Source organism: Scheffersomyces xylosifermentans, assembly GCF_036884685.1.
Source record: "Scheffersomyces xylosifermentans strain CBS 12540 chromosome Unknown RJT20scaffold_2, whole genome shotgun sequence".
Lineage (NCBI taxonomy): Eukaryota > Fungi > Ascomycota > Pichiomycetes > Serinales > Debaryomycetaceae > Scheffersomyces > Scheffersomyces xylosifermentans.
Genome location: NW_027042940.1, coordinates 2177108 through 2190820, shown reverse-complemented (window position 1 = coordinate 2190820; position 13713 = coordinate 2177108). Strand labels below are relative to the sequence as shown.

The 13713-nt window shown below is 43.2% G+C and overlaps 5 protein-coding genes across 5 annotated transcripts; 2 read left to right on the top strand and 3 right to left on the bottom strand. All coding sequences in view use genetic code 12, as the record gives it.

Moving 5' to 3' along the window:
- The first annotated feature begins 138 nt into the window (after positions 1-138).
- RJT20DRAFT_153988 (uncharacterized protein) lies at positions 139-2454 on the top strand. The gene has a single exon (XM_064919089.1). It carries the CDS (start codon positions 550-552, stop codon positions 2170-2172), a length of 1623 nt encoding a protein of 540 aa, XP_064776347.1. The 5' UTR covers positions 139-549; the 3' UTR covers positions 2173-2454.
- Positions 2455-3159: 705 nt separating this feature from the next.
- RJT20DRAFT_133719 (uncharacterized protein) lies at positions 3160-4014 on the bottom strand (the record flags this gene model as incomplete). Its single annotated transcript, XM_064918242.1, has 1 exon — positions 3160-4014. The coding sequence occupies one exon, from the start codon at positions 4012-4014 to the stop codon at positions 3160-3162; it is 855 nt and encodes a 284-aa protein (XP_064776346.1).
- Positions 4015-6123: 2109 nt separating this feature from the next.
- On the top strand, positions 6124-7543 carry PGK1 (phosphoglycerate kinase). Its single transcript, XM_064916716.1, has one exon. It carries the CDS (start codon positions 6214-6216, stop codon positions 7462-7464), a length of 1251 nt encoding a protein of 416 aa, XP_064776345.1. The 5' UTR covers positions 6124-6213; the 3' UTR covers positions 7465-7543.
- On the bottom strand, positions 7544-10257 carry FAT1 (long-chain fatty acid transporter). The gene has a single exon (XM_064916715.1). It carries the CDS (start codon positions 9902-9904, stop codon positions 7940-7942), a length of 1965 nt encoding a protein of 654 aa, XP_064776344.1. The 5' UTR covers positions 9905-10257; the 3' UTR covers positions 7544-7939.
- Positions 10258-11054: 797 nt separating this feature from the next.
- Positions 11055-13462, bottom strand: RJT20DRAFT_126265 (uncharacterized protein). The gene has a single exon (XM_064916714.1). The coding sequence runs from the start codon at positions 13442-13444 to the stop codon at positions 11474-11476; it is 1971 nt and encodes a 656-aa protein (XP_064776343.1). The 5' UTR covers positions 13445-13462; the 3' UTR covers positions 11055-11473.
- Between the last annotated feature and the right edge of the window lie 251 nt (positions 13463-13713).

Genomic DNA, 13713 nt, shown 5'->3' with positions numbered 1-13713 from the left:
CGATTTCAACGAGGGTTATATGCCGTACCCTTATATCAGTGATTTTAACGGGTATACAACTTTGTTTAAACTACTAAAATTGGCTTACCTGACCATATAATGGAACTACAATATCACATTTAATGCCCTCTATCTAGTTATTTCCCCCCAAAATCTTCCCCATCCAAACATACATTTCAATTCAATATATTCACGTGACTTGATATATAGAGCCCCTGCAGACTATTCGCCAAATCAAAGTATATACCGGAACTTCATAACACAACATATTTCACATCACTTCCTTCTTACCCCATATTCTCTAACTTAGAGCTCAATATCACTCCATGGAACCCTTGGAGATCATAGACTTGTCGGAGGTTTCGAATTCGTCCCCTTGCAGGGGCGAAATAATTGAAATGTACGCATTTTTCACGAACTAACGCGGTTCATTTCTTGATCTACGTACTAACAAACAATAGCAACTCCGAGTCTGATTACCTGGAGATACGACGAGAAACAATACTTTCACCGAGCCAAAGCTCGAGGAAAACTCTTCTGCAAAGTAGGATGGCCATATCAAGTAGCCAAACCCGAGGAAATGTCAATTTTTCAGTGCATAATGCCCTATTACTGTCTCCAGTATCTCGTTTGTTCGTAGATGAGGAAAGAGATAGCCTGAGACAAACGCTAGAGGAAGAAACTGAAAAGAAACCCGGAATGCCAGACTATGCAACCCAGAATGTACTTGATGAAGAGAATGAGGCTGGCGAAGAAAATGACTCAATTGAAGGTTCATCCTTTTCCTTTCTGCAAGCCAAAGCAATTCAATTGAAATCAAGACTGACGCCCAAAAAGACATCTAAAACCAACACGTCAATTTTAGACGTGGTTCACTGGTTATCTGAAAGTGGAGACAGCAGTGTCCTAGAAGAAGAGATCTACGAACCAATAAAAGTTACTAAATTACCATACACGGCTTTGAAATCTTCTCCTACCCCTTCACCCAATCGCTCGCCCGTGCGTAGGCCACTAATTGCAACCACAGACACCATAGAAGAAGGTTCATCTTATAGAAGTAGCATGAGAATGTCTTATGAGACCAAATCAATACCAGAAAGCAGGATGACAGAAAATTCAGCTAATACTTCGGTACAACCGTCCAAATCAATCAGACGTGAACCCAAGCTGCCAAAAGTAAAGACGGCTAAAAGAATAACAGCGCCATCAATTCTGAAGGAAATGAAGGAAGCGAACAGGGTAACGAGAACAAAGGATGAGTTACTTTCGGAGATGGTAATTTTAATGTCCCCAGCAGTGAAGAGTCTCTTTAAGCCGGAGTATTTAGATGAAAGATTAGCACTATCCGAAGTCACTGAGTTCACTAGTGATCTACCCATTATTTGCTGGAACCGTAGAGTCAAAGCACAATATGACTCAGATAGAGACCTCTTCATCCCATGCCCAGAGATTCAAGTCCAGGAGAAAAACATTGTCCTATACTACAATGCCGAGAGTCTAATCCAGAAGATTCAAGACAGCTCATTAAGCCATCAAATATCCAGAGCAATAGCCCTAAGAAAGGCTGATAATCCCAACATAGAATACAAGATTCTCGTCATAGTAGAAGGCTACGAGCAGTTTGTGAATAAAATCAAGAAATCTGAACAACAGCAGTATAAAAATAAGGTCTTGGATAGACTTAATAGTACGAATGGAGCACAGAGCAAACGCGCTAAGACTACTAGCGCTGTTCCCATTGAATTGACTGCAAAAGAAGCTGAACGCCTCTTCACTGCTGCTCAAGTTGAGCTTGGGGTGAACTTATTTAATGTGAGAACTAGTACAGAGGCCGTGGAGTGGTTATACTCTTTTACATACACCATTGCATCGTCGCTTTATGATAAATTTGAGCGGAATAGCTCTTTGGCTAATCTTGGAACTGTTAAATCTGGAAATGACGTCAAGTCAACCTACATCCAGGCAATCAGGCAGTTTAAATTGCTCACCGAAGCGAAGTCGGAGAAACTATACTCACAGTACCCAACATTTCATTCCCTATATCGGGCCCTTAGTGCTCACGGTGCATTGTCTCGGGATATCAATGGTAAAAACCTCATTGCTCCATCGGCGGAGAGTGCTATGATGAAGTTATTTTTATCCAATGACCCTGATGAAGTAATTAATGAATAACGAAATATAATGAAATAAATGAAGACCCGTACCGCAGCAATACTTAAGTATACAATGCTATTAATACAATCCTTATAGTACGAGATCGGTATAAAACGGGATCGGTCTAATCTTTATCATAATAGGTTAATATTAGCGAGTAAAATATAAGCCGTCGTACATTAGAAGAGCTACCGATTACGTCATGCAAGGGCAGGTGTATCTACATTCATTATGCAACGAGTGCTAATAGCTAAGTTCCATATGTATCAGGTGTTAAATGCGTTTCAAGTGTAATTTGAGTATTGTATCTATATATATATATTAATTATTATTTAATAATCTTATATTTACCCTTCAGTATAGTTTAGATATTACTGTGAGGCGGTCTCTTGCAAAGAGCATATCGTTGCAAATCAAGAGAATAGAGTTTTGTGTCAAACCATGACAAATGACAGCCAAGTGGCTTGGGCTAATGTGGCTGTTAAGTTCTCAAATTCTGTTCAGGAACTTAAGAGCCAAAACCACCGTAAACATGGCGTCTTGTGACTAACCAATTCTCCCATCTAAATTTAGGTGATCAGATTTGAAGTTATTTTCATTGTGGAAAAGGCAGAATTTTCCACAATTGGACCGTAAACACGTTGTACGCTAATAATAGATACCATTTCGTCTTTATTTTCATAAATGCTCATTTCCTTATTATGCATTGCTTAATTCCTATCGCAACAGTCACAGCTGCGAGTTGCCAATGTATCATTATATTACGCTTTGCATTATTATTTGTCTATAACACCTATGCTTACTGCCTATGCACGTATCCACCTTAATCGGCTAACTTTATCAGTTAACCACTCACGTAGGATTCATCAATACAACTTATCAAATATGCCTATCACCGATACCTATCTGCGGACTCAAACTTACCATAACAGCGCACCTACTCCAATGTGTCAAGGGCAAGTTATGTGTAATAAGACAGCTTACGCTCTCTGTTCATGCCATGTACTACTTGAATGCTTTCTTGGCAGCCAATAAATCCTCTTCTGGTAACTGCTCCTTCAATGAATCGATTTCCTCCAAACCTTGGGACAATTGTGCTATTTCTGTCGACAGGAACTCGAATTTCTCGGTCGCCAAAGCAGAAATTATATTAAGAGACTTCTCGATGCATCCAACGTGGCCATCCTTTTTCAATATGGTGACCAAATAAGTTATAAGTTTGGCCTTGTGGATGTTTTCTTGCTTGGTAGGATTCAATCCAGTAGATAATATAGCAGAGACTACGGACAATTGTCTCATTTGAATCTTGTGTCCAACTTCCTGGGACAAACTGATGATCTTCCAACCGTCCAGTTCTTCAAAATTAGCATATCCCAGAGCGTTGTTACGCAAAAATGATGAAAGAGCATATAACGACTTTGACAATAACTCTTTAGACGATTTAGGGTCCGATGCAATCTTGACCAATTGCTGTACACCGTTAGTTTTGTTGAATGCTTCTTGCGAATTTGGGTTATTCTGAACTGCTGTGCCGATGATCGAAGCGGCGAGCACTCGTAATGACTCTGGTATATCTGAATCCAACTGTTTTATTATAGAAGGCCAGAGCTTCATATTCTGGATATTGTTGGCATTATCCAAGTTTTCTATGAGCATCTCGAAGTTATCAAGCGCTATTTCCTTGTTTTCAAGAGTTGCTTCGGGGTGTTCGACCACGAGAATCGCCTGTTTCATCAATGTAGGCTCATCGGGTCCTCCAAAGAGCTGATCGAGCATCTTAGGATCTGGCTGACCGATTTTCTTGATGGCATCCTTGTCTCCAGACTGCTGGGCAATCGACCATTGTAGTAACTTATCCATTTTGCTGCGATATCTATGCTTATGCTAGTAAAAGTTTCAACGACTTTGCTAAAGAAACAAAGCAATCATTGGTCTTTTTACAGCATTCTTCGTATGTACGGAATGTTAAAGTAGCAGCAAAAAATGAGAGGCCATTTGGATCCTGTATTCTAGAATGTTCTGCGACACGTGCGACATTTGGAGGAGTGCGACAGTGAAGTGAAGTGAAAGGAGAGAAGATTGGGAGCTATAGATGAGAGAGGATGTCGCAGGAGAGAATCTCATAGAGTGTGGGGAGTGGGGAGAAGGGAATGCGATATGTGAGAAGTGGGAGGAGGGTGATGTCAATCAAGTTAGCAGTTAACGTTAACATTTTCATGTTAGAATTTGTCACTGTTAACACTTGTCCAAGTTAGCATTTTCAAGTTTGCATTTGTCAAACATTAGCATGTAAACGTTAACATTTGTCACCTGACCCAGTCCACATGCCGAGCGGAAACGTAATTAAAGTTGATAAACGCGACATACAAATGAGACACGAGAATGAGAATGAGAATTAAGAAATGAGACATGCAAGATATCTATTTAGTTCCGAGGTGTCGAGGGTGGAAAATTGACCATTGTGCAGGATGGTACCTCCATTTTGGAATGGATCACCTGTGATCTGTTTGTCTATGAGCTAGGTCCAGAGGTCTATGATCTATGTACTTCGTGTTAATAGGGTAGAAGGAAGAATGTCAGAGGAGGGGAAGAAAAATAAACTTGAAAACAGGTTAAATAGTTATGATCGTTTCTCTGTAGTTCCTTTGGAGATAGCAAACTACACTCCATGGTTCCATCCATGATCGCTCCACTTTTCGAAAAACGTAATTACGTCCGTAGATAAGAATGCTTTCATTCTGAAGAATAAAAGTCTTTAAACCTCGCTCGTCTCATTCTCCATAGCGACCTCTCGGAACTGAAACCAATTTCACCTTTAATTGCAATTGAAAATCATGGTGTTGTTTTATTAGTCGCTCCACCGGCAGTTCCATGTTACAGTATTGCGGCACGGATCTTCTATGCCAGTTGGTTCCGGCGGTTGTAAATTTCACTATCATTGCACGTGAGAGCTGGTCCATTCCGGGCGGTCTAACCACTGGTAATGGTAAGAAATGGTTAACCTTCAAATGGTGTACGAAATACCCAGATAACTACATCAGTATTACCCCCATGGCCTCAATGGCTCTTTGCAACCATCCCACCGGATGCATAACTACGTTACTCCCAATTTTTTTTACCCAAACCCAAATCCCAAATCTGCATCTGGTGATTGCCCCGAGTGTTCCTACAACACAAACCCACCCCCAACCGCTTTCACTCCATGCCTCACCTGATCATGATCCTCATTCCACACCCCAACCAACAGGCCTTTTCCGGAGAACGATTTCCCGGCCCAGACATCACCGAACACACACCCAACAGCAGGTTACTTTCGTTTGATCCGATATTGAATATTGCTGTTTTGCTCTGTGCAACAGACACGACATGTTAGGAAGAACCATCTGAGGCAATACGTGATGTTGAGTCGGCGAATGTGTTGCCGTCTCCTTACTTTGAGGTGTTAGTAGAAGATTCTGGAAGAGGATCAAGCGTTGAAAATGGGGGTGGTAGTAGTAGTAAGAGAAGTGAGCGGTGGTAAGGGAAGTTAGTGGTGATAGTGGCAGTAGTAGAAGTGGTAGTTCTGTGATGGAGAGCTGCAACTCTCTCTATGTCTCTCTCTCCCTCACTACTTCTGTGGCAATGTCTCTCTGTTATTGCTCTCTGTTCCTGCTCTCTTTTACTGTATGTCTCTCTCCCTTCTCTCCCAATTCTCCCTACTCTCCCTCCCTACTCCGTTACTCCGCTGGTACCTTAATTCCCTCTTCCCCTTGTCTCGTGTCTCTCCTCTCACTGTACCTTCCGATCATTCTCTCTCCACTCTCTCTCATCCTCACACACACACTCTCACACACACTCTCACACTCGCTCACACTCGCTCTCACTGCCAGTTTCCGTCCATTCGGAGTTCCCACCGTGTGGTGGTGGTTCGTTACCCTTTTGCTTTGTTCGCCTGGTGGTGCCAGCAGTTGGTTCCTCCCATCCTGCCAGCACTATATAAGACCATCGTAAGTCGCAATTCCAATTTTTCACTTGACAGCTCATCGCATCGTTCACCGTAACACCCGAACACTAGTCATTATGTCTTTATCCAACAAATTGTCCGTCAAGGACCTCGACGTCGCTGGAAAGCGTGTCTTCATCAGAGTCGACTTCAACGTCCCATTGGACGGAAAGACCATCACCAACAACCAGCGTATTGTCGCCGCCTTACCTACCATCAAGTACGTGTTGGAACACAAGCCAAAGGCCGTGATCTTAGCTTCCCACTTGGGTAGACCAAACGGTGAAAGAAATGACAAGTACTCGTTGGCCCCAGTTGCCGAAGAATTGGAGAAGTTGCTCGGCGAAAAGGTCACTTTCTTGAACGATAGTGTTGGTCCAGAGGTTGAGGCTGCCGTCAATGGTGCCTCTAACGGCCAGGTCTTCTTATTGGAAAACCTCCGTTTCCACATCGAGGAAGAAGGTTCCCAAAAGAAGGATGGTCAAAAGATCAAGGCTTCCAAGGAAGATGTCGCCAAGTTCAGAAAGCAATTGACCGCTTTGGCCGACGTCTACGTCAACGACGCCTTCGGAACTGCCCACAGAGCTCACTCTTCCATGGTCGGTTTGGAATTGCCTCAAAGAGCCGCCGGTTTCCTCATGGCCAAGGAGTTGGAATACTTTGCTAAGGCCCTTGAGAACCCAGTCAGACCATTCCTCGCCATCTTGGGTGGTGCTAAGGTCTCTGACAAGATCCAATTGATCGACAATTTGTTAGACAAGGTCGATCTCTTGATTGTAGGTGGTGGTATGGCTTTCACCTTCAAGAAGGTCTTGGACAAGATGCCAATCGGTGACTCTCTTTTCGACGAGGCCGGTGCTGCCAATGTCGAGAACTTGGTTGCCAAGGCTAAGAAGAACGGTGTTGAGATTGTCCTTCCAGTTGATTTCGTCACTGCCGACAAGTTCGACAAGGACGCTGCCACTGGTGTAGCCACCGACGCAGAGGGTATTCCAGACAACTGGATGGGTTTGGATGCTGGTCCAAAGTCCAACGAATTATTCGCAGCCACTGTTGCCAAGGCCAAGACCATTGTCTGGAACGGTCCACCAGGTGTCTTTGAATTCGAGAACTTCTCCAAGGGTACCAAGTCCTTGTTGGATGCTGCCGTCAAGTCTGCTGAAGCCGGTAACACCGTTATCATTGGAGGTGGTGACACTGCTACTGTTGCCAAGAAGTACGGCGTTGTTGACAAGTTGTCTCACGTCTCCACCGGTGGTGGTGCTTCCTTGGAGTTGTTAGAGGGTAAGGAGTTGCCAGGTGTTACTGCCATCTCTGACAAGCAGTAAATACTTGTGGAAAACACAGATTGAAGAATTGAAGTACGATTTTGATATTGTTAATATACGAAAATGTTAAGTCATTTGTAGATGCTTTTGAAGATATTGTAATATTTATGAGGGAGAAGTTGAGAATGAATGCTGGTGAAGTTCTACATCAGTTCTAGATCTAAAGAGATTTGCTTCTATAGCTAAACCATGATGTTGATCACATGGTTTTTCAGCCACAAGCTATCGCTACAATGTCAACAGGGCCTGAATTATTCACTTTGGTGAAATATTCTTTCTACAAAGAGTGTTCAATACAGAATAAATACTTTGAGCAATAACATAAGATGACTTACATTAGTCTGCTCGTAATACTTTCATCTTAAAGCTTTTACTGTATACTGCTACATTATTGATGTTCCCTCAGATAAATATATTGTATACTTCTAAATAAACTTAAACAAATGGCAGAAGCCGTAGCTAATGAGCGAGCTGTCTATAACTTGGAATCTCCGCTCATGATCGTGGCCCAGGCTTCCTCGGTCAACTCCTCGTACTTGTCACCATTCAACCAGTAAATGAGTTCGGTTCCGCTTTCTCCCTTTGGCAACTTCTGGTTCTTGAATTGGTTCTTAGGGACCTTGTGGTTGTGCGATGCCTCGATTTCACGACTTATCTTGATGAATTGAGGAACAGCATACCTAGGCAAGCTATGAATGACATGCTTGTATAATTTTTCCAAGAGTTCATCATGCTTGGATCTGTCGAGGTACTGGTCGAGTGGGTCCAAGACTGCAAAACAGGCTCTACCTTCGTGTTGTGGTACCTTTACACCAACGACAACAGACTGCTTGAGAACGTGAGAACCCATTAACTCGTTCTCGACCTCGGTGGCAGAAACATTCTCAGACTTCCAACGGAAAGTGTCTCCCAATCTGTCCACGAAGTAGTACAAACCATCTTGGTCCATCTTTAACAAGTCACCACTTCTGAACCAAGCGTCACCCTTGGAGAAAACGTCACGAAGAATCTTGGACGATGTGGCATTCTTGTTACCGTAGTAACCTTGGAAGGACTCTTCTATCTTCTCGGCATTCAAGATCTTCATCAATAACTCACCTGGCTCGTTAGGACCAGCTCTTTCACAGAAACCAGTCTTTGGATCTCTGTAGATCTCGTTCTCGTCTTCCAGGTCCATCTTAATAATGGCTTGGTTGAAACCCAAGAAGAAGTTGATAATGGAACCATATTTACGAACAGCACCAACACCGAAATCACCAGTCTGGAAGTTGGTGGTGGCAATTGGCGATTCAGTGGAGGCGTAAAACTCTCCGACGGCATCAATGTGGAAACGTTTCTTAAAATCTCTCCAGATATCTGGACGCAAACCGTTACCGTAGGCAATGCGGACATTGTGATTGTTGTGATCAGGGTGTGCCTTGGAGTTCAACAAGTAACGACAGACTTCTCCGACGTACTGGATGTGAGTTGCACCTGTCAACTTAGCTTGGGTCCAGAAAGAAGTGGCGGAGAATTTCTGTGAAAGAGACACGGTACCACCCAGTAACAATGTAGGACAAACACCCAACATGGCGGCTGTCGAATGGTACAAAGGCATGGCAGTTAAGACATTGGACTTATCTTTAATTTTTACAATGTAGCCAAAGATATAAGCAGCCATAAAAGCCTTTCTCCATGACATGATACCGGCCTTTGGTAAACCAGTAGTACCGGAAGTGTAGATCAAAAGAGAACAGTCGAAATCTTGGTCATTTGGTCTTCTGGTGGAGTCATCAGCTCTGTGCTTTGGTCTGGACTTCTCGGATAAGACTTTTAATAACTCTCTTTCGTTGATATAGTGCAATTTAACGTTTGGCAATTCCTCCTTAATCTTATCTTCTGTCTCTCTGATTGGGTCGGCACAGTCTGGATCAATAAACACCTGAGAGACCTTGGCGATCTTCAAACAATGGATCAAAGGCTTGTCCTTGGTGTTGAAGTTGAGGAAAGCTGGAATAGCACCGATATTCCAAAGGGCCAACCAGAGGAAAATAAACAATGGCTTGTTCATACAGTCGAGACCAATGGTTTGCTCGGCGGTGACGCCGTAGTCAAACTTCAAGATGTAAGAAAGACGTAAAACAATGTCATATAATTCCTGGTAGGTGTAGACCTCGAGATCGAATTGGTCGTCGTAGATCTTGAAACCATCTGGACCAGTAGCTGGAGTAGGAGGGTTCTCCTTAGGTCTAGGGAACGCAATAGCCCTATTGTTGGGCTTGGATAACGCCGTTTTCTCGAAATAGTACCAGTAAGAAGCGTAGCCTCTCTTGGACCAGTACAAATATGGGAGCGCCTGAATCACCCTCTTAACAAGCTGGGCGTCCTCCTTAATGTGGTATTTGGCATCCAAGAGCTGTGCTCCGAAGATACCAGCGGCTGCTAGTTCAAGACCGGACATTTTTCAGTGGCGGATTTTATAAATAACGTCTATCAAAGGGAGAGCTCAATGTTGCTACAGAAAGATCAACTATTTCAGTACAACAATAACAGCGAGTATTAGTACCAGTGGTAGCAGTAGTAGTAGTAATACTAGTAGTAGCAGTAGCTGCGAACAAACAATCAGCGATGAGCCAGTGTAGGGGCAGCAGATGGGTAGATAGCAGATAAAGAACAACAACCGAAGCCACTGGGGTTTTGTCTCCGACAACTGGTATGAAAGGATGTCGGTGAGTTATATAGCTTTTTCGGGCTGTCTGCTGAGTCTTCACCCCAAATGCCCCAAAACCACTGGCGTCTCCGCAATTGTCATACTGTGAACAAAGAAGTGCATTTGGATGATATCTGAATTTTTACATGTGTTTTTCATACCGCGGAGCAATGGGTGCGAGCCAGCAGGTGGGTATCCGAGCGTAGGGGACGGAGAGGGAGAGGTGGGAGGTGGGAGGTGATGTGGGAGGTGGGAGTGTTTAAGTGTAGGTGTGGGTATAGATGTAGGTGTAGATGTAGATGTAGGTGTAGTTGTGGGAGAGGAAAGTATATGTGTGTCATGGTGCTATGGTGTATGGTGTACGGTTTTCTGAAAGAGTAGTAATACTTTTTTTGGGTGCAAATGATAAAGTGAGAGTGGGGAGGGAGCCGTTTGTTGGTATTGGTGGTGGGTCTTTTATGTATAGAAGAAACATGATATACTATCAAGAGCATTACATATACACATACACTTGATGAAAAACACCACCAAGAGCTACTTTTCGCCCTCTTTGTCCACTATTATTCAACATTATCTTGACTAAATCCACCATTATCTACCATCACTATCATCTATTTCCACCTACCACCACTTTCCAATTCTGATCATTTTTTCCCTACTAATCTTCGTTAAAATCTATTTTTTCGCTGCTCCAGAAACGGAACTCTTTATTTCACCGTTTCACCATATCGTTGTTTCGCCAGTTCCACTTCTTTATCATTGTATTGACAATCTCTCTGACTAGCTCTTTCTGGCTAGCTCTCTCTAACCAGCTCCCCCCACTACTCACCTCCCTCTATGGACACATTTCTCCTTGTACTACCCTCTCCCACTTTACCCACCCTCCCACTTTACCCACTCTGCCTTCTTCACACTCTGGAACCTCTCTCCCCATATCCAGGATCAACCCCATTACATACTCGGTTCTTCTAATCCATGTCACCTCTATGCCGGAACATTTCTCATCACATGGAGAAGCACAAGTGTTGGCACAGTAATGCCGAGACGAACTCGGCAAATTGGGATTTTTGGGGTTTCTTTTTGGTGGAGGTGGTGTATTTGGTCTTGCCGGGCCTGACTCTGGGTATGGGTATGGGTACAGTACTGTATCATGCTTCATTAATTCAGTGGTTCATTTTCATGGTTTCGCATGTATCATATGGGATCTGGATAATATGGACGGGTCGTGTATTTTCGCTAGCCTTGGGAGGTTTAGGCTTTATGCTAATCACGGACTTTATCATGTACCTCCTAACACCAACGGTTGTTCTGCAACAAGCCTTACCCTTGGAATGGCATGCGCAAGCTAGGAGTTCGCTGCACTCCAACGGGACGGTTTCGGCTTCCCTTGCCCGGTGCATGCGATGCTGTTCGAGTATCTTGTGTCAGAAACCCAAGGTTCCATAAACCCCCAGGTGTCACGGGCCTCTGGAGGGCAGTGGTATATACCATTCCACTCAGCTGCTGGAGTGTGGGGCTGGCAGGCATAGTAGCAGAAGCAACATAGATCTTTCCTCCTGCCACCTCGTCTCGCCAGGCCTCGATCTGCGTGTAACCTTCGTCTAGCAAGAACTGGCAAATTGCTTTTGCTTTCCGATTTAGCTTCTCCTCGTGCTTGTGCCAGATCCCATGCTGGACTAGTGCCTTCAAGTCCGTGTTGTTTTCGACAAGATAATCCCCCATGCAGCAGTTGCAATGCTCCTGTATCAACACCAACAACACGTCGTAAAAGAGGAATTTGACCTTCTGATGGTCTGCAAGATCTACTGCCTGGGCTAACATGGGAATAAATTGTATGTAGTCATGACAGTAGCACTTCTTAACGAAGTCCCGTAGAAATACCTGTACCCGAAACTCTGCTTCCATTTGGGTCAGATCGTTGATCCCTAGGTTTGTGGAGACCCCCAACTCTAGATTGCAAATGTAACGGAATACGGTGTCTCTGCTCCGAACCACTGGCTCCATTAATTTCCATGTCTTGAACTTTTCTTCAATCGTCGTGGTATCCATAGATCGGAAGTTCCAATGTGACCAACAGTAAATTAGTATCATTTCTATCAATAGTAGCTGTGAATAACCAGGACAGTACTCAAGGATTTCGAAGACTTCTCCCGTATCGAGAATAGATTCCATAAAATCGTTAAATGCTGGAAGATAGTAGTTCGGGTTGGTAAACACATCGTATGTTGCTCCAATGGATAGTAACTGAAAGGTATACACGGCTCTGGTAGAGGCGTCGTCGTCTGGATTGGTTGTTTTAGAAATGATTGATCTGGCTTCGTTGATTGCCTTATTGGCCTGCCAAGCAGAGTCAAAGTCCACTTGTGGTATTTCCAGTGTAAACCGTAGAAGCTCAGACATCTTAATTGACAGCTTTCTGGCAGTTTCAAGAAGCTTAAATTCCTTCATTGAGTCTTCTCTTATTTGGTGTAGAGCTTGAAAGGAGTAAGTGAGTTTTGAAGCTTTGGACTGTTTGGTGGATTCTACGGCTTCGTCTTCTGTATTCTTGAAAGGAACCATTAAGATATCGTTGAAATCTGGAGAGTTGATTTCATCGTGGAAGATTTGAATATTCTCCAATTTCAATACTGATTCCAAGGATTTACTTCTCTCTTTGAGTGAACCTTGAAGAAACACATCTGCAGCCTTACTGCTACGGTCCGTCTCTGTAAAATGGGTGAACCCAGAAGTAAGTGGTTTGGTCAATTCACTCTGTAGTTCATTTTGAAGGAAGTTCCTATGTTTCTGTTGAGAGCCATCTTGGACAAGCTCTGTTCCAGTTGGTCTGGCGGCTTCGCAGTTGATTCTATTCAAGTAGCTATTGGATGCTTCTTCAACTTTCGTTTCATTGGAGGTATTGCCAGACGAGTTGTGCTCCTTTGGTGATGTTATAGGCTGCTCCCAGTTTATCTTTCTTATTCTGGCGCTTGTTGCTGAGTCGGCCTTATTCTTAAAAGACAAGTAGTATTCTCTTAATCCGAATGAAATTGCACCCAATACAGCGGTTCCAAACACAAGGAGAAGGAAGATGTATAAGGTATTGGCTAATAAGTCTTGTTCGGTGTATTCACCAATAGGCGCCATATGGTGACCTATAGCGGCTTCATGGAACTCTGGATCCACCCCCAAATTCAAGGTAGTTCCAAAGGGAGAATCACCTAACTGGTCAAAGAATTCTCTTTTAACGAGCTTCTTCGCTCTGATAGAGTGATACCTAGTGTTTGGCTTATTATTTTGCATTTTGGTTTTCATTACGGCGCTTTTTCTAGGATATCATAATTTGTTATAAACTTCTACCAATCACTATAATAATTGGTATCAGGCAAACAAATCAAGATTAACTGCGAAGACAAGTTTCTCAGAATACACTGATTTATAAATCTATCAACGCCAGATATAATTTCAAAATTACTCTTGTGAAGTGTTAGACAAATTACTACCAATAATTACCAAGTATTACCAATAACTCCTAATAAACAATATAAGATACACATATATTCCATATAGCAAAACCATATAGC